Source organism: Symphodus melops, assembly GCF_947650265.1.
Source record: "Symphodus melops genome assembly, chromosome: 14".
Taxonomy (NCBI): Eukaryota; Metazoa; Chordata; class Actinopteri; order Labriformes; family Labridae; genus Symphodus; species Symphodus melops.
This window is the reverse complement of record NC_136704.1, coordinates 5,050,745-5,075,870: the sequence shown is the minus strand read 5'-3', so window position 1 is coordinate 5,075,870 and position 25,126 is coordinate 5,050,745. Positions and strand designations below refer to the sequence as shown.

General features: G+C 39.7%; 1 protein-coding gene across 3 annotated transcripts in view; it reads left to right on the top strand.

The window, feature by feature from the left end:
* The window catches only part of vstm2a (V-set and transmembrane domain containing 2A), a 345,371-nt gene extending 324,971 nt beyond the window's left edge, over positions 1-20,400 (top strand). For all 3 annotated transcript variants that reach the window (XM_079361035.1, XM_079361033.1, XM_079361034.1), the window contains 3 exons: positions 3,805-3,855; positions 5,584-5,920; positions 19,398-20,400. In XM_079361035.1, the coding sequence (XP_079217161.1) occupies positions 3,805-3,855; positions 5,584-5,920; positions 19,398-19,474 (465 nt within the window). In that variant the 3' untranslated portion in view covers positions 19,475-20,400. The remainder of the gene's footprint in view (positions 1-3,804; positions 3,856-5,583; positions 5,921-19,397) is intronic.
* Positions 20,401-25,126: the final 4,726 nt, after the last annotated feature.

Below are 25,126 nucleotides of genomic sequence, written 5' to 3'. Positions count from 1 at the left end.
GTTAGCTTCATTCTTTTTGAGACTCAAAAAAACAATGTACTGATTCACAATATCAAATACTAAGAACATTTAACCTGTAAACTCTTGTACTGTCCACTTGCTTAATACATTTATTGGCAATGTTTTGGTACCCACAAACATAGACAATCATAGTTTGGGATTTTGGGGTGGTTTATCAGATTTCAAGAGGGGCCCATGCCACCCCTTGTCACCCCTCTGGTTACCTGGATACGTCCCTGATTCTGACACATACTCATGACACAAAATAAGGAACCAGTTGAAATGAAAGTGAGATATTTGTCTATCATGTTCCAAAAACTGACAACAAACAGAAAAAGACATGGACGGGCAGCTATTTTAGATAATAATAGTCAAAGTGTTATACCACTTTAAAGTCCCCATCAAACAAGGTTATGATCATAAATAGAATTATAACAATCCGGTCAAAAGAAAACTGTGGAAAACAGGAAAACTACATTTTCAGAAGTTTAACAATTTATTACAGGACGACTTTGATCATTTAGAAGAGAATATTATTGAAATGATGGCACACTTATTTTTCAAGGTCTCCCTAAAGATGTGTGTGGTGGTATTTGAAAATTGAAGTCATTGTACTGGCAAGGTGGCTATATTCATACAATACACTTTAAAGGTGGTTTAATGTGCTTTTTAAGTACAAAATGGCACTAGAGTTACTTACAAAATAATAGTCATGAAGGAAAAAATCATTAAATCAATTTCCAGTGGAATAAGATACAAGGAAAAAACATTTATTACAAATGAAGTGGACCTGAAGTGCAGTTTGAGTGCAGTTAGCGCAGGCACAGGGGAACAGCACTTCTTTTCATTTGGATTTTAGTAGCTGCATTTGGGGTGCATTCAAGATCATCAAGAAGTCAGCGCCAAAGTCTCTAAAAGCTGCTTCACTTTTTTTTGTGTACTGATTTAAGGTACTTCCAGCTGACTGATTCCCCGAGATCTAAGGCCCCCTCTGGGTTTATGTTATTTCAGGAGTCAAGAAATGTGTTTTGGCCTGTGATTATTCATTGATTTAGAAACTAGCAGCAGCACTTTCACAATTTATCCTCTGAGCAAGTGGAAGCTAGTCAGGAGATTTAGAACAAATCTAATTAAAAGTTTCTTTTGGCAGCAGGGTTATGAATGAGGTAAAGCTATCTCGCTATCTTTGTTTTAGCAAGACCACGGCTAAAGAGCATTGCAATACTTCATTATCCAGGAAATGAAGGCATGGATAACGTTTATGAAATCATTTCTGTGCGCAAGAACTCTGATCTTCACTGTTTGACTGTGATGGAAAAAAAAAGAAGCTTAATCAGTTCATCGGTTTGTCTTTGCCGTGGGTGATGAAGATCAGATTAGAATTTATTTCAATATCAAGATCTACGTACATATTGACTTATTTGATTTATTTGACATAATTCTAGAATCAAGCTGGTAACTTAAATCCTGTGATATCATATTCCAAGTATTTCTGTTCCCCCTTCATTTAATCAAAGGCACTTTATTTGATAACCTGATTTAAACACTTAGAACTCTGCGTCTTGAGTACCAGATTCCTTTAGTGAGAGAGGAAACTAAACCAGAGTTTCATCTGCATAGCTGTGATTAGCTTTCCTTTTTTTAGGTTTGAATTCAACCAGGGAGCATTTTTAACTCTTTCCAATTCCACGTCAAGGTGATCTACTCATATTTGTAACCAACACTTGCAGTAACATATTGTCGCCTTTGCTTTTGAGAGTCTTTTGCCGTCTACAGCATTTTCAAAATGTCTTCCTAATGAGACCATCAGCCAGTTTTTAAACTAAGAGGAAACCTCTTAGGTTTTGAAAACCTCCAGTGACATGAAAAGCTAAAGAAGGCCCATTGATGACACCCAGGTTAAAATGCACCTTTTTACAGAAAAAACAAATGTTCTATCTCTATGGCTTAATTCATTTTTCTTTAGTGGAGATAACTAACCCAATATGGTGACTATCATCATACAGCTTAAACAAAGCCACTTCAGAAACCAATGAATGAAGTCACTAAGATTACATCCATGTTTTATACACCAGGTTACCATATCTCAGATTTCCCTCCCAGGCTTTCCCTCTTAAATTAATAATCTCCAAACACAAGCTAATCTAAGCCTGTCGACAGGCGAGATATCACATCACACTTGGAAAATCTTGACTGCCCCATCATGCTGAGTCCAAAATTAGCAAATTTGCTGATCTTAAAGTGAAGCAACTGTCTTTACAAGTCTGTGCAGGAACGACAACATATTTCTTTGTTTTGCATTAATAGATTGTCAGCAAAAATAAATTGTTTGGTTAATTAGAATCCTTAATTTGAATTCCAAAAATTGCCGGGGAAAATAAATGGAGTCCCGCTGTTTTGCGATGAAAACCCATTTCTGCAGTCCCTTTAGATTTTCCATCATAAAATGAGTAAAGACAGTAACCGTTTGATCTATCATTATTCCCACTAATTAGCACATCCGGCTGATCACAGCAGCTACGATGCGTAGACCAAGGTGGAGCGTCTGTCCTCAAGTGGAACTCTGGAACTTTATCTTCCTCAGGTGACATATATAGACTGCACACTGAGCCCATATAACCACTCTGAAGTTTGTAAAAAGAGGGGGCTGAAATTGATTACTTGAAACAGTCCAACGCCAAGACGGAGGTGGACAATTAATCCTGCCTCTCTGTTAAAGACGTCTCCTTGATACAATAGAGGTTGCCAAGTCCACCCGTGAAGTCAAGATGTAAGAGTCATGCATACAAGCAGACAGAGAAAGCTATGGCTCCTAATTCTGCTCATTAATCACCTGTCTGTTGAACATCCTCCAGAGAAAAGCGCCCTGGTTTCTCCGAGGTAATTACAGCACTTGAAGGAACGCTCTCTGCTGCAAATGTTCGTAAGGAGCCATCTTATCCTGCCCTTCCTTTTTTCGTCTGCACCATGGAGCCAATAGCTTCCATGTCCTCTGGAGAAACCGTCTCCTCCTCCTCATCTCGAGCCTTTTCTGCTGCACTGCTCTTGCTCTTCTTCAGCTTTGTAGTCAGCAGACTTTATTTCTTTTCCTGGGCACACATCCATTTGGCATCCAATGTGGGATAAATAAATTATTGCCTCAAAAATCAATGCCGGCTCCATGATGTAGGCTGTAGGCATAGTGCTTGCCACCATGCAAGAATTATGCTGCCAGGGATCAAACAGGGCCATACCTTGCACCCTAGAGGCTCAATTTTTGGCGTTTTGAATTTTTTCCATGTTATTGGAGTCATTCCAGGCCTTCGGACATCTATTATGTGTCATCCGTTTTCAAAGGTTATATTACTTTTTCTGCAGAGACTGATGGAGGTTTTGAGGCATGATTTGTCTCAGGAAGCTTTTGGTTTGTCATCCTGGACTTTTGGTATCCTGGTTTAAACCAGTTTTTCCCCATCTGGAAGCCAACTCTTTTTTCTCTAACAGAACAATTTTAAGCTACTAATAATAATAAAAAAAAGTGGTAAGAGTGACAACGGCAGAACTATTGAACTGCAGTCCCTCAGTCTATAAACTGTGTTGATGTCTGAATGAAGGATTTATACCCGTCAGCGGATAGATGATGCTTTTTCCTCCTGAAAGTTGTTGCAGTAGTTTCATAGCTGCCTCTCCAGAGTCCATCGCTTACTTAAATCCATCTTTTAGCGTGTCTTCAGAGTGTCTCTTTTAGAGCTTCACTGTGCTAAGTGTGCTACTTACACTTTCTTAATACTATCCTTGTCTGACTGCTGCTTTCTTTGTTCACAGATGGAGATGATACCAGAGCCGGATCCTGATGACGAGGGGACAAAAATAAGTGTAAGTTGAAAAGCACATCATGTAACCCTGGTTGCGGTGGCAAGCTGTCGCGACCCAAGTTGGCGACGTTTCAGTCGGATCAAACACAACAGCAGCTGATTTCCCTGAATAATACACCTTCAGCCAGAGAAAGAAGCTAATCAGGGGAAGGGAGGTAGTGTATTATTACTGTCAGAGTAGTTCCCTGCCTGCGCACATGCCCCAGCATCTGTTCTGCTTCTATTTTTTCCCCCTCTCTTGTCACTTTGCATGTGTGTATGCTCAGAAAACCACTCAGCCTATTGGTGTCCTCAGATTATTATGGTTTTAAGTATTAAGTGGCAGGGTTTGGTTTAAGGTCACCTATTGACATCCATCTTTTTTTCTGGGTTATCGTGCATTGGGTCACTATTTTATGAGGCTTTCAAAAAAACACAAAGAAAAACTATAGGAATACTTGTTTCTGGTCCTGTCTGGAACATTTTCTTCAATATGAATCCTTGATTTTAGTTTTCTTTAGTTCCAGGTAATGACCATTGGAAAAATGTGCAATACTTTAAAACCCAGGTGTAAACCCAGGGTCTTGAATCCTCTGGATATTTGACTTGAAATATGAAAGACATATGATCTGAAAGTTGAATGTATTAATATGCATTCCCCTAAAAGTGGAGTGGAAACACACAATCACAACAGCCTGAAAAACAGCCTATTTAGCCAGTTTATACTGTTTCACACGTGTGGGCATGGCAGCTAATGTTTAAAAAAATAATAATTAAAATAAATTTCCCCTCATTCATTGTGTATTGCAACAATTCTCCCTCATTACATCGCAATCACCCATAAAAATAAACATTGTACAGTGTTTGCTTGTTTAAAGGGAAAATAAAATTCATGACTTGTAGTGGACGTGGGCAGGTAGAGCAAAGGGAGGCTGAAGTGCTGGCAAACAAAGATGTTCAGCAAAGCCCTGAGATTTCTGTGCAAAATGGGTGAACTGGTCTTTAGTGCGGGGGGGGGGGACAGAATATTAAAGCATTAGTGTTAAAGTAGTCGTTTGGATAAGCGATGGATAGTTATTTGAAATACTTTTAGATGGTTGATATTACCTACATTAGATCATAAATAACATAGCCAGAATGTTTTCATTGTGGATTTGGCTTTCCACAGACCTTAAGAGCAGAGTGAAATATTTTTAATGGACATATAGCTGGAATACAAAGGGTCAGCTCAAAGTCACAATACAAAGCTTGCACTTTCAGCATATGCAGCTTCTGAGAGCTAATGCCAGCTTATCATGGAGCCTCTGTTATTTGAATAATAAGAGTTCCTTTCATGCAAGCCACTTTTCAAGATGCAGGATTGCAGGTCGAGGGACAACATCTAAGAGATGACTTCAAGTGTATTTATATATGTAGGTCTCTGTTTCTAGAGAGCCATTAAAAGCAATGTAATCATCAGACTATAGTCAGCGGGCTACAGAGTTGCATTAGTGTAGATACAATTTGATATTCATCTCCACGTAGACTCTTCTCCTGCAGACAACAAAAGCTGTCTGGAACAACATCGGTAAAAAAATATTGGTCAGGAAAAAAACCCCATTATAAAACATGTATTTTAAAATGTTCAGCATCGAGATATCTCTGCAAAATAAGTCTATCAGGCTTTAGAACAAGGTGACATGATGTTTAATGAATCGCATCATATCGTCCAGTCTTATGACACTGTGGTCTCCTTTAATTACTCTAACAGACAGTGAAGGTCCAGGGCAACGACATCTCACACAAGCTCCAGATGTCCAGAGTCAGCAAGAATGATGAAGGACTGTACGAGTGCAGGGTGACACGGGCCAACTACGGGGAGATTGTGGAATACAAAGCTCAAGCCTGGCTGAAGGTGAACGCGACGGCCAGGCCGAGACGACCACAGCCACCTCTGAAGAAAAGCTCCCCGCTGCACCTGACGGACAAGAAGCCCAGGAAGTCCAGCTCTTCTCTGGGCCACGACAGCATGAGTTCAGACCAGAGGGTGGACTCCACTTCAACCTCTCACACATCCTCCAACACAAATAAACACAACCCCGGCTCAGGTAAGCAACCCCCCCGTTTGATAGGTAAAACAAAAAGCTAGGAGAGACATTTGTACGAGGAATATTTATTTCCTAGGCAGCCTGTCCTGCAATTTTCCAGAAGCAGTGCATGTGTGAAAGCAGTTTTTGAAAGTATTCCATTCAGTGTAGAATAGTACCAGTATGTTACCATTTGGTTTGAAGGTTAGACAGGTTGTCTTTCAATGGTGTGAGCAGCTTTAGTTAAAGGGATGAATTGGAACATAATACTGTTTGGCAAGTCATATAAAGGATCAAATTGGCTACTCATCCGGTTTGGCTATACGACTATGCAGCCATATTCCCGTAGAGTTCACATGTGAAAACTGTGAAGAATCCTTTTGGCGAATAAAAAAGCACTTCACATTGAGTGTCATGGTTAGAAAGTTTAATTCATCTCCATGGTAACACTTGAAGTCATTCTGATCTTGAAAGCACAATTCATCTCCCTCCTGTTTCCATTTAACAGAATATTACCTCCTATAGGCTTACATTCTTTTCTTGTACTATAGCTTGAATCTTGGCTATCCTGTGGGTGTTTGATGTTAGACCAACGAAGCAATCATTTACAGGAAGCAGCTGAACATTACAGTTTTAACATGACAGAGAAGTGACTGGGTAGTTTCAGACTTGTCTTTTTCAGATGACTGTCTTATATTAAATACCGACATCTTAGGTCCACTACTGAAATTGAAGACTTTTCAGAGGTGTGGTGGAATTTCTGTAATTACTTCATTACTCCTAGACGTCATAGATTAGTCTAGGTGGGTCAATGTGACACGACCCTGATAATGATAAAATCTCTTTGAATATATGCAGATTCTTTGGAAGTTTCTGACAGTTATGTTCCAGCAGCAAACTGAACCAGAAGTGTGGCGTTGAATCATGTCTGCTGCAGTTCATTCATCTGATGTATAAACTTTTATCCAGGGGAAAGTCCCATTGAGGTTTAAAAGCTCTTTTTACAAGGAATCCCTGCAACAATTACATTCACAACATACAGACAGCAATTAAAATGACAAAAAAAAAACAACAACAAAAAGCAAAAAGCAATTCAAGTTATAAAAAGCAATTACAAGTAGACAAGGTAATCTCATGTGTTCTCAGCCTGGATTTAAAGAAGAAAAAAAAAGTCCATAAAAGTAAGCCATCTGTGTCTTACCGTGTGAAGTCAAGTCTTGATAATTTCCTTGACAAGAGGATGACAAACAGTAAACCAATGACAATTACCTGCTTGTGAAAACTTGGCGTCAATCACTAAGCCTCCAGCGTTCTCCAAATGTTGCTTCTAATCGTTTGAGCTAATCCTAAAATGTGTCTTTAAATTGATTTTTAATACTTTGCTATTAAAATTGAAAGCACTACATGGTCAGGCTCTGAGCTACAGTATGTTTCAGTTGCTCCTGAGGTCCTCAGGCAGGTCTCCTCTGGTGAAACATAAAACGTCTCTTGTTATCAAGAGTCTTCTTGCTGCAGGCTCCTCAGCTCTGGAACTCCCAGCTTGAGCAAACCCATTTTACAATACATCCATTGGATTTAACAGTTCCTTAATTTGTATTATCAGCTTTTAATTTCTTTGGTTAGAGTTTGAATATTTCCTCGTAGGGACCCATTTTGGTCCAAGCATTCATATCCAGCATTTTCTTTATGACACACTTTCATTATCCCTGTGGAAGATACTGGTTAACACTTAGCCCGAAATAAACTCACGCACAAACGGGACCTGTGGACATGCATGAATGGAGCGATGTCAGAGTGGGGCTGCTACGCCAGGAGCGCAACAGAGCTGTTGGGGGTCTGGTGCCTTGTTCACCAGCCCCTTGGCAGTACTTTTGAAGTGCTTCCAACAGCGGAACTAGTGACTACAGACTGAGCTACTTCGAGATTAATGTAACGCTCTCCATGCTGGACTTCCTAAAAAATCCTCAACAAACTCCAACTTATCCAAACTGCTGGAGCAGGAGAGAAAACGCATGACAAAACATTTATTGGCTTCTAGTTTAGTATAGAATTGAATTCAAAATATTTCTTCTGGTCTTCAAAGCAACACATGGTATGGCACCTCAACATCTTTCTGACCTGCTCACTGACTTCAGCCCGATCAGATCCCTCAGATCAGGAGGAGTCTGTCCAAAGTAAATCTGCTGACGGTGCGTTCAGTGACCATGGTGACATTTTGTGGAACAAACTGCTTGCTGACCTGAGGTCTGTAGAAATTTTAAGTTATTTTAAGAGCAGTCTAAAAACTCTGCTTTTTGCTTGTACCTTTGCCTGCTAGTTGATCTTTGTGTGTATACATACTACAGTATGTACGGTTGGTGTATGGTCCGGGCGGTGTGCTAGAGGAACAAATCTATTTGTGGGAGGTTTTATGTCTTTTGTAAAGCACATTGTAAACCTCTCCAGCCTTTGACATGCGCTATACAAATTCAATACAATTGAATTTAGATCCACATTTTCTTATGACAAATGAAAGGAAAATGACATTCAAACTTGAAAGCAACACTCAGTTATTCTCAAGGATTGCACCATATTTCTACACAAAGATAAAATCCCCTCTTTGAAATAGACATATAATTAATTGCACAGAACTGCAACTCACACCAGCTTTAGGTTATTGTCTCTATTTCACCTGAACAAATGTAATTCATCAATGGAGTCTAATACCGATCTGTAATTACATTCAGTGGATTTCAAAGAAGATCAACTTACTTTTGTCTGTCATGAAGCGCGATACGGCTGAACATGTGTGTAAAGCACGCAGTGACTATTGAGTCGTCTTGGTCCAAAGTTCTCCAGGCTTTGACAGAAATGGAAAAAATGTGCAGCTATCGGGAAGAGAAGGATTTCACCCTTTCATTGCTGTTAAAGGTTGTCGGTGCTCCCAGGAAATTTATTTCAGAAAAGAAAAGGAAATGTACTTATTTTACATCCATGATCTTATGCAGCAACAATGCAGTCAACATGAATGCACATCTGTCACTTTTTGTGTCTCTTATCGGACAATTTCCTCTAATAATTTCACAACAATGTTGTTTTGTGTCAGCGAAAGTAAATCACACAGCTCTACAAACAGCTTAGTGTTTAGTTCTGGTCAAATTAAAGACCGAGAAGCTCCAGCAACAATTTTAGTGTTAAGATCAACTTTATTAACTTGATAAGACTGACACATTTGATAAGACTGACACTTAAAACACAGTGTAGTAAGCAACATTTAAATATTGTGTGTCTAACAATATGTTAAGATTAAAAAAAATGGTATACATGGGAAGTGGTGCAAAGTGTCAGAGAGCCATGAATTTCTTTTAGTCAGATACAAGCAACGAAATCAGAGGGCCTGAGGAGCGGCTGGTGATGTGTGGGGGTGGAGCGGGGAAAGCAAGGATCTAAAAATGAATTCTGATCTTAATTGGAAGCCAACAAATACATTTTACCTGCCGCACTGGCAGCTATTATGAGCCAGTTTCTGTGCTGTTAATGTCTTAAAATAAGATGATCAAGAGGACGGTTTAGGTGAATGTCTAATTTAGTCAGTCATATTTCATTATGCTTACTATAAGCCACACATTGACTTGGTAAGATGTAAGGTTTTCCAGTGCAGACTCTAAAAGCGAGCAGCTCCGTGTCTTCGTGACTTTATTGTATCAACAAAACAACAAAGAAATGCGTGTTTGTGACTAAAACAAAATGGAATACATTCAAAATATGTGTAATCATAATTCAAACTTGTTACAGGCAGAAACTAAAATGGAAATGATAAATTAATGTTGGGAGAAGTAACTAATTCATATGCTTGCTTCTTGTCAGTAAATTATAAATACATTGATTAGTCAGACCGTGATTTAAAAGCAGTGCATGCATGAGATGCCTCTGGTGATCAGTTTTCTATACGTTTGAATGACCAGAGACAAAATACCCGAACAGACGACTTTGCTGCGGCTGCATCTGTAGCATTAGATCACCATGCTCTACGCATCACTTATAATTACTAATTCACATGTCTATGATGTATTCATGTGCATGGAGAAGAATTAATGCAGATGGTATTCTGCACATAACATTCTCATATGGTTGTATGTTATGTCAGCATGCTCAAGGTTACAGTGGACATAAGTCTATCTGCATGTTTTTTAATTAGCAGTGTGAATCCGTATGTAGCAGCTTCTTCTCTCCTTTGACGGCTCAGTGTGAATTTTCTCTCATTTTACCTCTGCATCATTTTCAATTCTTTGACTATCAAACTATATTCTAAGTGCTTGTCTCCATCTAGGAATGGCAATCATTTTCTACCTGGTCAGACAGTTCAAACACAAACTTGGCCCTGCACTGCGCACAGATAGCCCTCTGCACCCTGAAGCAAAACACACAAAGATATTACTTGTGACTGAATAAAAGTACAAAAAAAATAAAAAAATAAATAAAAAGTTGAATAATCCCCGAGGCTGCAGAGTTGGAGATTATGAGGCAGCCAAATTATGCTGACAACTGTGTTGCAGTGAGTCCTGAGCGCGGTGTGTCTGACACTGATAAATGCCTCTCCGTGGCCGCTCAGGCAACCTTAGCCGTCCTCTCTGAGCGGCAGAGAGGTGTTACGGCTGAGGGCGAACGAGTTCTATTACTACAGCTCAGGTTGGAGGCAGATGAGCAACAATAGGTAAATGGGCTGAGTTGAAATTAAACCTGGGAGAGTGCAGATATTTTTCTTTTCCGCATTGCTGCATCTGTAAACAGCGAGGCACTTTCCAGATGGGGGGAATGTGACTGTGACTGGTGAAGCGGCTTGCAGCAGCAGAGTGGTTTGTTCACAGCTACTCCCCACCAGTGTGTCAGCTGTTGTTAGATCACAAATCGGCCTGCATCGTTCCTGGCAGTGTTGTTCTCTCAAAGCTCAGAGGTGAACGGAGCTGAATGTGAAAAAAAAAAAAGTCCCGTACGCCAGGCTTGCCCCCCCCCTCCCCACACCCACCCCCCACGCCCCTGAGGCCAGCCTGTTCCTGCGTGGAAGAAAAACAAATATGGACTCAGCTTGATTGCATAAGCATTCATCCAAACGAAAAATCACTGACCTTGTTTTTAAGAACCACCATATTTTTTTTAAACTGCCTCGACTGCATATGTCTAAGGAAAGAACACCAATGAGTCATCACTCCAGTAGGTGGTTAAGAGCAGCACGACTGCTGTTCATGGTTGCATTCATATTGCTCAAGCAGTCACACGCAATGTCAGTGCCGTCGTTTCAGGTTCATGCGGATGCCTCTGTGGATCCTCACTTATTTGCACCGTTTTCTTCTGGGTGCATGTAAATCTGGCTAATGTCTGTGAGTGCTCAGCGGAGAAAAAGCCCACTTCTGAGATTCCCACAAGCGTCACAGTAAATGTGGCAAATTATTTCCATGCCCAATGAGTCTGCAAAGTGGTCGTTTGTGTCCAAACAAACATAAGTAACTAAACAGGAATAGCACTAAAAAGAAAAAAAAAAAAAAACATTTCTATCAGCAATATGTGTTAAATTAACTGGAAACAAAATAGATATTGACCACTAAGAGTCTTTGTATTTGTTTTTTAGACAACAGAGGATGTTCAAAGATGTACTCTGACATCTTACATTGAAAACTTTGCACTGAAACATTGATTTTCTTATTCCTGTGAAGATGACAGGAAACTGTGAATATAATAAGGACATGCATAAGTACTCATGATTTTACTATGATATAAATAAATTTCTGCAGGACAAAAAGGACCCTGTAGCACTTTTTTGTTTAATCGTTATAATATTGATGCAATATTGACGAGCATCATTTGATTTTCACGAGAGACTGCGACACATTTTAAAATACTAAAAAATGTCATTAAATCTACACAGACCTCAAATTGATCTTGAATCTATGCCACGGATTCATGTTGCCACTGTTTGTCAATGAGCAACACAGGCAAGGGCCTTGGGCCCCCGACCAGTGGGGGGGCCTATAAACTTTAAACTACAGCAGAGGCTAAACGTGTGCACATTTTGAAACGACAGTAGAAACTTTCCTTGCTGTGAAAACCAAAGTTTGTCAATGAAAGTCAACTAAATGAAGAGGAATTATCCGTCTGTAGGAGAGAAAACAGAAACAGGACAAAAGAGAAAGGAGTAAGTGTCGGGATGATGGCAAACATAATGGTGATAAATGGCGGGTTGTGGGGCCCCCAATTATATTTGCCTCGGGCTCCAACAGACTCTAAAATCACATCTGTTCAGCTGTTCACCAATAGTTTGACATCCCTTAAATTAATATAATCACAATGTTTGCTTTTGTAATATTTGATTGCTAAAATCCTGCTTTGTGAATATCACATGGAAAATTGACAAATAAATAAAAAATAAAAAATCTTTCACCTTGAAATGTAATATATGCAGTTGTGTAAATGTACCTAACTTCATTCCAACACAGTCATTTTCAATATGCGGAAGTGTCATCAAGGTTAAACCATTCCTTGATAGACCCCTGCATTAAGCCCATGTTCCCCATGTCATTATGGCAATGTGAATTGGAAAATGGTGACAGCAATGTCACCTGAAAGACACAAAACAGCTCATATGCTCCTTCAAATATGGGGGAGATTAATCTTGTAGCTTTAGCGTTACACATTAGGCTGTGTTATCACATTTACCCTCAGTCACAGATGAACAGTCAAGCTGCAAGGTAATGACATCGAGTTGTATTTAACCAGCCGCTCAGCCAGAAACGCAGTCATGGCGAAGGCAGCTACACTGTCAGTTAGAGGGTGTATCAGTCTACAGACAAATCAGTCGGCACGTTTTTTGTTTTTTTTTAAACACAGCCACCAGGCAAGTAAGCATGCGAGTCAAAGAGACAGTCAGTCAGCCGGCCAGGAATCAGTAGGAATAGATGGAACTGGCACTAAGCCAGTTTGAGCTCCCTGTAGAGGTGCTGCGGTGATTCACCTCCCTGCCTCGCTGGCCTGGAATTGATATTCCACATCGCCATTTCAGCGAGCCAAACACATTTTGGCAAAATGTAAGAGTGTTGTGTTAGGTTAAGTAGGACAAAAATGAAGAGTATTCTGTGTGGGTCTGTTGTATCCCAGCATGCACGGAGAAAGCCTAAAAAGGTCTGCGCTAGCTCAAATGGATAGTCCTGCTCATTATGCCTAAAGATCAGTGTGTCTGTAGTCCCTGAGACTGGGAAGAAGAGCCAGGAAAATGCATGTTAGCAAGCCTGAGATGTGATTTTAAAAGTCTCTGAATTATGTCTGCTATGGAAACATTTCTTTCAGCTTCCCGTGATTGAATTCAACTGACTCCATGACTTTCAAAGAAATTGTGACGTCCATAGATAAGCTATAACAGGAAAAGGTTAAAGGTGCTTACAACAATCATGCAATTCTGCCTGTATAAAATGTCTTTATTCTATTTTGAGCTGTATCTTTCCCTTTCCTCAGATATTTAAATGCATGGAAGTGCGCACAAACAACAATCCACAAATGTTCTTCCTTTGTTGTCTTCCAAAAATAGCACGGCAACGCAGACAGTACTTTTACCTTTTGTATGCTCGCTGGCAAGGACTTTCCAATTGAAAACCTGTTCACAGAAAACAACTGTTTTTGATTTGTAAACGAGACTAATAGCTTAAGACATAGTGTTGAAATGCTGCTTCATGTTTAAAATGAAAACAACCTGACAACAGATTCATAGCCATTATGAAGCAAGGGGAAACGGCCTGATCTATAAGTATCTTTGAATCACACTGTATCGTCGTACTAAAAAGGATTATATGGTAAAACTTCAAATGTTTTTTTTTTTATATAGTTAGACATTTTTGTGAAGTGCACCTCCAGGGGTTGATGGGAGAGATAAAAGTCTTATCTGGGGAGACGCATACGAAAATTCAAAGTTAAAAGCACAGGTATGCTTCTATTTTCATAGTAAGAATAAATTAGTAACCTAGCTCTAATCCAGCAGAAGTGTCAGACAGGTCACCTTAACATATGAAGTCTGGTGGACTCGATGCGATTCAGGGAGGGAGTTGTTTTATACTGTCTCGTTTTTCACTTGGTTCGGTTTGCTTTCAGACTGCACTTTGACAAGCTCACCAAAAAACCAAAGTACCATCTTATCCCCACTCACTCTTCATGATTTCAAACTCTGTCCACTGTCCTACCTCTCTAATAAAAGCACAAAAAGCCTGAAAATAAATCTTTAAAAAGTAAACGAAAGTAGTGAAAGAAAGGCATCCCGTAGTCCTGAGCAGTTTGGCAATAAAACCAAGATAAAGTTATATGTAGGCTGTGTCAAATTAAGCTGGAATATTAATCAGACCAATGTGAAACCTACAATTAGCACAGGCACAGGCATGTGTTGAAAGAATCTCTGGAAAACATACTCTAGAGAAACAACAAGCATACAGGAATAGCTCAACATGTGTTTAGTTTGCCAAAGCAGATGGTCATTAGTTTTTTTGTTTTTTTTTACTTTAACAAACAGGATGAAATCGTGCATTTGTTGGGTGTGCCTTTCTCTTGCAGACTCATCCACATTGTTCTAGTAACTATCTTTGGCTGCAGTATTAATTGGGTTTGGTCAAATTTTACTAAATCAAACATCTAACTTTGGATACACACAATACTTGTTAGTAGCATTAATTAATGGATCATTCCAGTAATTTCATAGGTATACTGGCAATTGGAATTTACAAAATGAATATGTGCACAAAACAAAATCAGTATCATGTTCAACAAAGGAGGAAGATAATATATGACCATTTGACATGGTAGGAAAAATAAACAACAGACAAGGACAATGTATTTGTTCATCTGCAGTTTGGCAAACAAATGATTTCAGCAAATCCACTCTTTCTCAAACAGTGTATATGTTTACGCCTCCAATTCATAGGAAAGCTTCTCTAATGCAATGTACAAACAGTGGCTCCAAAAGTTAGTGAATTAACGTGGAGAATACACAGCCATTGTTCACAGTGAAAGTAGTACAGCATATTTTCACAAATCATTAACTCTCTAACAGTTATGTGTTTTACATGACTATTACAGCAAAACATATCGCAAATATGCAATGGGTAAAACATAATAAAGTATCAGTACAAGGTGGTAAAGTTCAACAAAGAATTAATATTCAGCCCAGTTCTGCAGTACTGGCAAAAAATAACTATCAAGAGAGTCAACATTACTTCTGCTTTTCCCCACCATTTTATTTCTTCACTAGGGCAGATGGCATAATAGCATGAGTAGTCAGAGTGATTTAGCTGAGTTTAAAGTCGCCTGTTAACCATCCTTCCAGAAGCAACATTTCCAAGGTACAGAAAAAAACCTGATGCCGTGAGTCATCCATTGAGAATGGTGGAAGTGAATGAGAGGGCAGGAATATTTAATGTTCGACTTATAAACTCTGGACCCCGTCCCCATCAAAGCTGTTGTCTGTGGGGAAAAGGCTTGAGATGTAGCCATAATTTGCTTTTGGCCCTATTACATTTATTTAGGTGTTCTAACCATTCAGTGATCTGATACATATTCCCTCAGGGGCTCAGTGGCTCAGTTTCTCAAATATGTTCAACTCTGTTTGCCACATCTGCTGGGTTATGTATCTATTTTTTTCTCAAATTTGGGAATTTCTAATCTTTCTACAAATATTTAGCTAGACTTTTAAGTAACTCTCATAGTCCTTTGGATTGGCTCTTATTCGATATGTGGCCTTTTGTCTGTACTTCATTCACAGATACACTGCTTCAGTCAGGATGTCCTTATTTTTAGACCAATTACTCCCTTGTGTCCCTCTCTAAATAAAAAAATAACACTCCAGCCTTCTTCTTGGGACTCAGGGAGATTGCCCTCCTAAGTACTCCCAATCGAACCAATCACTGTCTTGTTCCTCCCACAGCCTGTCAGGCCATCCTTACAATTTCTGTTTCCACCCCAAGTTTCCTGGGCAAACTCTTAAAAAAGAACAGCTTATTCTGGTCCCATCCGAGTTGTTGACAATACTACACTACAATGACGCTAGGTCTCAAACTCTCCCAACAGAGCCAGCTCGAGCCAGTTCGGCCTCATCATGGTGGCTGTTGAGTTCCAATCCTCGTTCCACAGAGACACAATTGACACTTTGATTTAGGAAAGAAGCCAAGTGACATTCTAACTGAAACTGATATCGTGTAAAACAGTAATTGTGCAGGATGGTGTTTTTTTTACGGACACAACAGAATGATGGGCTCGAACCCTGTCCAAACAAAGTCCTATTTTTTGAGTCATAAAACAGTCATACATCCATCCAGTATCCATTTGTCAGGTGCCATGCTAAACCAGTGTTAATGATGTACACATTTATAACAAATGTTATCTCAATATACAAATCCATCAGCATTAAGTGGAAAAAAGGAAGAATGCAACACGTTCTACATTAACAGAGACGAAATCAAGTGCTGTATATTCTTTATAAATGTCTCTGAGTAATACATGTCTACACTGAGGGACAAGCATGTGAGCATAATGCTGTTTCACTCAAGGACGAGAGAAAAGAAGAAAAAACATACTCACTGACATCAGCCAGCAGAAAACTCGAGCAGAGCCAGACTCGTTTCGTTTATCAGCCATTGACTGAATCAGGACTGGGTTGGGTTTTAAAAATCATCATTTGATTTTATTTACATTTTACACAATACCATAACTTTGTTAGGAAATGTGGCTGTACATAAAGGCAGAGGTATAGAGAGGTACATGTCTGCTGAGACAGATACACTTGCTTGGTGTTTAGAATTCAAGAACAAATTGATCCTGACATTATTGGGTGGTCTGATTTTTGTAATGACATTGTACCCCTTCATCTGTTCTTTTACTGCTTTTGTCAAGCTTGTTATGAGTGAATTAGAGTATGTTTTCATGTGCATTCCTAAATTCTGTCTGTCTGCATTTGTGTCTTGCTTTGACTCCATGCTGGAGGCTGATTAATTATTCTCAGTGTGAAGGGTGTTTTGGCCCAGAGTGATTGCTGCTCCTCTGTGGCACTCCTGTTCTCTAGATCACCTCGAGCCAAATGAGATGTGGTGGGGAGGAATAAAGGGTCAAAGCCCTCCATCTCAGTCCCCAACCCCTCATGATTCCCTCCTCATTCCCCTTTCCCCAGAAGCCGAGAAAATCCAGAGCTTTGCCGCGAGGAACACGTGTCCCTTTGGACGATTTCCTTCTTAAGAGAATCATCCAGTCTGACACAGGAATCTAGTCAATGTCAATATGATTTAGTGAATATTTCATTTTCTATTTCCCAAGTGCCTGCCATGGCTTGGTTCATAGGATTACAGCTGGAACTTCTCATATTTTCCCACTTCTCCCTTCTTTTAAAGCTTTGACATTTTTGTCTGCTGAGGGAGAGGATTGTTCTTTTTTTTTCCTTTTGGTGTACCTTGTTTTGTTGCATTGGATGGAATACTTGCAATACGTTACTTCTCATCTCATCAGTTCAGGTCGCATGTCCCCAAGACAACAGGCGAATCAAACGGCAGAAGGCTGAAGAGGCAGTGTTCTGGTCTGCAGTCATTAGTCATGCCAAAAGCTGAGTAAACAGTCAGAGCTGCTTGCAGACTGCAGTTTGCCAGGGCCATGTCAACGGTGGCCGCTCATGTAAATCCTTTTCGAAACACTTTAATGACTGTTTACTCATATGGGAGTTACATTTGTAGTTTACTGCAGGTGTTGGTAAAGATTTTAGCATCCATATGCATTTTTAAATCAACAGGTCACTTTTAGACCTTGACACTTTGTATGTACACTGCAGCTCTTGTCACTCATAAACCAGCTTCAACAGATTCATATGTTAATCATGGCATGGCCTTGTGTACATCGAGATTCCTGTTCAGAACAGGTGTGGGATGTGTTTATTACATGGAGGTGACTTAGTATAACAGTATATTCAATAACTTCTAACAGACACATGGATGGGGTGCATTTTGATTTGCTAGCATGATTTTGAAAGTAGCATCCTCTCCATTCTCTGTATTCACCCTCCCCACCCCCTCGGTGCTCCCTTAAAAGCCACGCCCCTCACTTGCATGCACGCCATTGGTCTGGAAGCGCATTTCTGCATAAGCTTTGAGTGCTGGCTCATGCATGCAATGAGTAGAGAGGCTTGATTGGTTTTATAAAACGTGACCTGAGCGCGACATTGATCGAAGTTTCTACAGCTGCGACAGATGACGATTCTTTTTCAGAGCACACAAGTTATTGTCAGGACCTAAAGACAATTTCAACTAAAATCTTTAAAAGTTTATCTGAAGGAAATGGCCTACCCTGCCTTTAAAAGCTACAAACATAAACACACATTGATGCATTTAGTGCAAGTGAATGGTGTAATGGTAGAGTGAAATTAAAGTACATGTCTGTCCATGTCATATGGAAGCAAAACAGAGAGCTCAAGGTTTAACCTATCAGACTGCTCTTTCAGACGTCTTTACCAAAGGAATCTTTAGTGTTTTAAAGTGACTGACTTCCTGTTACCACACAGACCTTAGTCACTCGCTGCTCGTCATCGATAACTCATCAATGTTTGTAGTGGCGTCGGCTCGAGCTTTGACTGTCTCACTCTGCCTCACTAACTCGCTTCCTGCTCTGCGTCTGGCAGTGCACACACACACACACACCTCTCCTCTCTCCTGCTTGTGTTTGGACATGCAGATTAAACACACAGTGGGGGGAAAACAGCATGGGTATTAAGTGTCCCACAGACCACCTTAAACATTTCAGTCTTGTCTCGTTAGATAAAAATAAACATACAGGTCCTCGTAGTTTCTATCATCATCAGTCTATTTCTAGCTCGCCATCGTCTCCTCTTGGATTTACTGGAGGGATGTAATAGTTAAATAGAGGTTCTGATTTGAGACACTGACTTTGTTGTGTAATTGCAGGATGGACAACAAGGACGGAGTCCTGTGTGTTGTTGATGTCAATCTTAAATCTTTAATTAATAGCCTGGGCGTTTATTCACGTTGGCCTTTATGCTGCAAGGGCTTCAATACAAGACCAACTTTTTCAAACAAATCTTGTGCACAGCAAAGACTGCAAAAATGTGATATTTAGAGTAGTAATAACTCTCTCCGGAAGATTAGGATAAATGTCCTCTTCAACTATAAAGCCTTATTATCTTATCCTTTTGAGGACTTTTGTAACTGTCTTTCATTTCCATTCTGCTGGCTTTCTCTATATGAATCGTTCTACGCCTGAATGTGTCCATGAATGTGTTTTATCTCTCTCAGTTACACTTGGTCAGCCATTTTGCAATCATAGCATCTCATCGGGTTGATGTTTCTATTATATGGGAAAGATAAAATATACTGATATGTCGAAATTCACATCTTTTTTCCTTCCGCAGAGATGCATTTATTTACCTTTCTACTAAGATGAAAATAGTTTGTACATCAGAAGTATGATGTTTTAAACTCCTCCTTTCTTTTCTTTTCAGGTACAAGAATATCGTCCAGCTATGGACTGGCTGTCCTCCTTCTGGCATGTGGTTTGGTGAGAGATGCCTTGTTATAATTTGGAGAACAGACATGGTTTGCGCCCAGATCTCGCTCTCTCTCTCTCTCCCTCTTTCTCTCTCTCTCTCTCTCTCTCTGTTTGCTCTCAAAGCGAACAAGAAAATTGCCTGTTTCGTTTGTTTTTTTTTGCCCTTCCCACCATGCGGACAGCACAGTTGGCCCCTATTTCCCAGCGTCCACTGCTCTTGCACCCAGCACATTGTTATTAGCCACTGTAAACACCAGTCACCTTTAAAACCAGCCGGATTACCTTTTGTACAGACGTCGACTCGACACCATCCGAGGTGCAAGGCTCCGCTGTGAAAACAGACTCTGGTTGGAAAACTGTCGTGGAGGAATGACTTTCTAATTGTTTCCGCTGTTCCTGTTCATGTGTTCATTGCTCAAAAAGGAACAAGAAAAAAAAAAAAAAAGGAGAATCTACATTTGTGTAATATATATGATTCTAGATATAAATATATGTTTTATTTGAGACACTGAGAATTACTATATGTGCTGTATACATCGTTCACCACGTTGGCCATGGAACGCCAGTGTGAGTAAGCACTCCGGCCCTCTCAGAGGAACAAAATATATTCAAGTACATTCTAATTCAGACTGTTAGCGATCAATCATCAGGTTAAAACTCGTATAATTCGTAATTTTCCTTCAGCTGTTTTAGCCATCCAAATGTGCTTATACGTACATAAATGAACATCTTATTGGTGATACAGGTGTGCATGCTTCTTGGTCTGAAGTCTTCAAAGAGTGAGAAATATGCAAAGTGAGCTTCATGAGTCAGTACTAATTGGAGTTTGATGTTACGGTTTGTTGAATTCCGCTTTATTTTGATGTGCTCGCTTTGGTGTGAAGAAAATAATTCTTGTTCCTTGTCATATTTCATTTGTATTGCATCCTCAGTAGGAATAAAAAAGGATGTCACAATTTACGAGTCATTTAAAATCTTAACATTTGACCTTTGGCTAATGAATTTAAATCCGCTTGCACTATTTTTTTTTTGCTCCCCTGTGACAGAGAAGTCGTCCACTTCAGATCTAAAACACAGATATAGTGATAGTTTGTTTTACGTCAATGCCAACACACACACACACACTCACTCACACACACACTCACATAATTCCAGATGTATGTTCTGCTGGACACTGTCATAAGATGCAGGTTGATTTATCATTGTATATGACCCCACATGTTCAGAAGAAATAAGTTAGTTTTGTTGAAAACCTCCCAATTCTATATTTTTAGCTTTATTTTCAGATGATATATCCAAGATTTTTTATTCACGCAAAGCATTTATGAGCAGAAGGCTTTGACAATCTGACACAAACGCTGACAGAGGTATTCTTTCGGTTTCATAGCGCTTCATAAGCTTCCGATTACTACAGCAATGCCGTACAAGCTTCAAAATATATGGGATCCTTTTCTTGTTGTTAACTTTCAGTGGAAAAAAAGGAAAATTGTGCACCATCCATCTAGAAAGGCAGTGGTTCCAACTCAAACTGAAACATTTATGAATAATAGAGTAGTTGATTTATGTCTCAAGAGCTGTAAGTGACTGTTGCCCGCCATGCAGGAGTGCAGCAGTCGCCCTGTAATAAGATCAGTATTGTATTTTGGCAGACATCGACCCCTAAGCACATTCTGTTTGTTTTGCACACTTGATTCCCAAAATTGACTCTAAGCTAACATAAAGCATGATTATGTGACTCCTCATGTGTTGTGCGGTATAATCTAACATGCATACATAACATACAGATGAAATCCTCCAGCAATTACCGAGCTGCGTGTTTTCTAAAAGGGTAACTACTCACCACCCGTTGAGCTTTTATTCTGCTTTGCAGTCAAAGCAACAATCCCTTCTGTACAGTCCTATTGCATTCCCAAAGAACTCTGGGTCGGGTGTGGGGGCGGCGGGGGGGGGGACATGTTGATGCAGTGCTAAGGGTTCAAAAGGCGGAGTGTGTCGGGCTTCGGATCAGACAAGGAGCATCAGGTGGTAGAGCGTGCAACCCTGTCTAATCCCTCGAGTTCAAAATGGCTTCAGGGTGCTGTTTGGACAGTTAATCTAGCATCACCATCATATATAAATATATAAGCAACTCCGCAGTGACTGGAAAACGATTGCTGTGTTTTAAAATGTTATGTATAAAGATTCAGAATGTTTAGTTTGCAGAATAAAGTACAGCTTATTTTAAGGTATTGAGAATGGGATGTTGGATGTTGATTGTATTGGGAATGTGCAGAAGCACGTCGGAGAGTGTGCACAGTTCAAGTGGACGGTTTTGTCCAACCCTCATGTAAAAAGCTACAGATCTGTACAACTTGTAAATGAAATAATCAGCATGTTAACATGTTTTTGTTTTTTTGTTTGTTTTTTTAAACCCATTTAAAAAGGCAGAGGCCAATGATGTTCTGTACTTGTAACAATGGTGTCATGTACTCATATTCAAGTGTTAACAAGTCCAAAAGTGGGTTTTTCATCTCTTCAAAATGAACTTCGATAAAATGTATTTGACAAAAAAAAAAAAAAATCTATATATATATTAGAAACATGTCCTTTATAACGCTTCATCCTGATCTTGGGGACTGCAGATGCTTGCAGCAAGTTGTATGACAAAAGACGAGGAGATCGGAGCAACGATTGATTTGTGATCAGAGTGATGAAAAATGACACTGAGTAAATACAAACGGAGTCATGAGTTTGGGTTCTGACGGAGGCTGGGTTGCGTCCCAGCAGCAAAAGTCTCAGCTACCGAAGAAGAGAAGAGTTCACAGAGACGGCTGGAGAGTAGCAGTTCCTTCATCCAGGGATGCCATTTCAGAAACATCACACATGCATTTCTCTGTTCTGTTTTATATGCCACTCTACCCATCCACTCTAGATGTATTTGTTTCTTCTAATGTATTTCATTCCAATGCGGTCCTGTCTGTTTGTTGAGCTGTCAAAAATTCTGATGAATTCTAGTTCTCTCTCTCTTTTTTTTTTTCTTTTGGTATTGTGTGAGGCTTCTGTACTGGAACATTGCAACAGTTTGTATTATAATGACGATATCAGAATAATATTTAAATAAACCATTTTCACAGATGAAATTCAAACACTGTGGGCTTCCATCTGTTTGCTTGGGAACATACTGAGCTTGAAATAAAAAGAAAGGGGGAAGGAACTGGAGAGAGTGCTAACAATGGCAAACAAAAAAACTGGCCCAGTTTCTAACTCATTGGACAGTTTCTTTGGCTTAATCACTTTTCATTTGACAGTGCTGCTAAAGGTTTCCTCCAAATCAACCATCCTTCATTTATGCCTCCACTGATCCAAAGATGAAGAAGAACAAATGAAGAAGATTACAGTAATGTACAAAACACGAGCAGAAATGTGTGTTTGGATGTGTAGCTGCTGATTGGCACAGTTTTAAAAGACAACAGATCTAATGTGTGAGCTGAGCTCAAGATGTCATTGGAGAAAATGGGAGCTTTAAAACTCTTAACCCCATTTCACACATAGTCTGTGAGCGCCACAGTTTTGCTCCATCAGACGCCATGCGCCCATTCACACTGGATCCGTTTCTGATACATCAACATGACAGAGTGCACCGGGAGAATTACGAGATCACAGAGGAATAAAGAGGGAAAATGTGCAAACATCGTGTCTCTTTGTCTCTCTGAGGATGATTTGTTGTTTGCTTGACACCAGTGTGAACACACTGATTGACTAGAGTGGCAGCTAACTATGGCGTAGTGCACTGCACTGATGGACCTCGGCGCACAGAGTGTGCGTTATTTGGTGGTTAGGCTGAAGATGGACTCATTACAGAGGGAAGTGCTCTGAGACAACTTGTGTAGCATATAGGTATTGGTTAGAATGGTTGATCATCAGCTCACCTGACAAATCCTCCTGAAAAGAAAGTATGTGAACACTATAGACGTGGAATTATATAATATAATATATATTAGAATAATAATCAATAGAAAACATGCTGTAACTTATAAATCTAACTGAGCATTATTAGAATAGTTCATAAAGTCCCAAAACATTACACAATTCAGAGTCTTGCTTTAAACATGCTGCACAGTCTGCAAAAAGATGTATTTAAAGACTTAATATAAGTTGGCATTACAAGCACTCATACTGTAAAAGGTGTTTTCCATATATTTAACCCCTCGTTCAAACCATTTATTTTGATTTAGATGTATTTTCTGCAAAGCAAAGCAATCTAGATCTCTCACTAACTGTTCATACTGAGTTTAAGCTAATGCCATGAGGGGGAAAAAGAGGAACACTTTGCAGGTGACATAACAAATTGGTCCTACTGCAGGTCTCTAGGTTTTTGCAGTCAGCCTTCATTAGTGCAACTGTGGGAAACGGGAAACTACTGCTCTGTTAGTAAAAGTGGGTCTGTCAAATCTCATCATCCCTTCATGAAGACAAAATGGAGGAATAGAAAATAAACAAGAGCATAAAAATTAAAAAAAAAAAAAAAAACGTTGGAACTGAGGAGTGAATTTGGCAGCCACGGCTCAGGTTTACTTAATCAGTGAATTCAGACTGCAAAGCAAGGGAAAAGGGTAACAGAGAGGGAGAAATAGAGGAGCAACAATACAAAATTAACCCTCAGCTCATGTTTGTTAATTCAGCGAGCAATGATGGTTATTTATGTGGAGGGAAAGCGAGGGCAAACCACTGGCTTGCCTCCGGCACTCTAATCAAGTCACCAGTTGTGTTGCAGCACAGAAAACAGAGCGATGGTGGAAATCATCGTATGACTAAGCCTGTCTAAACCTTGCATATTCAAATAAGTTGGGCTGAGGCAGTGTCAATGAATCACAGATGTTCAAGATTTATTCTTCGTTTTATATGCCTCCATCGAGGGAAAAAATATATACACTGAAAGATAACGGTTTTCATTTTCATACGCTCATAAAATAAACATGTTGTAGAGACAGAATCCTTGCTGAGTGAGAGCGCTGATGGGATTCCAGTGCTTAATGCAGAGCACCCCACTGGCAACTCGGCATGGTGGAGGCAATGTGTTTCCCAAGTGCTTTCTGACACCTCGAAGATGACATTGTAGATCAGAAAACACGGGGAAGATCTAACCATAACGACACGGCGGAGAGGCTGGGGCCTGGAAAGTCAGAGATGTGGGTTTTTACAGCGAGAATTTTGGCCAGGAAAAAAGGAAAATAAGAAGCACTGTCTCTCTGGACAACTCTGCAAAAACAACCCTGGACTTACTAACAGGTATGCTCAAGTGTTTTCCTATGTGAATTTCAACTACAGAACGGCATTAGAATATCGTTATGACGGATAACAGTTCTCTATAATCAATCCCAGAAAAATACCAAGGCAACACGCCTATGATTTAAATTTGACCTCAAGGACAAAAGCAGTAATTTGGCATTGCCTTCCACATGAGGCATAAGTGATTTTTGATAAAAAAGAAAGGCAAACTAAATAAATGTTCCCACTCACTTTGTTTTGTTTCTAAAGCTTAACGGGTAGTTGTTTTGTTCTGATAAATACCATCTCCATGACAACACAGCTTCAAAGTCATATAATGATCTTCGGATCCGGGCATCATTTGTTATTTGCCCTCCTGAAATATTACCAAAAATATATTCAAATAGACATTTTTGAGATCTGACGCTGATAAGC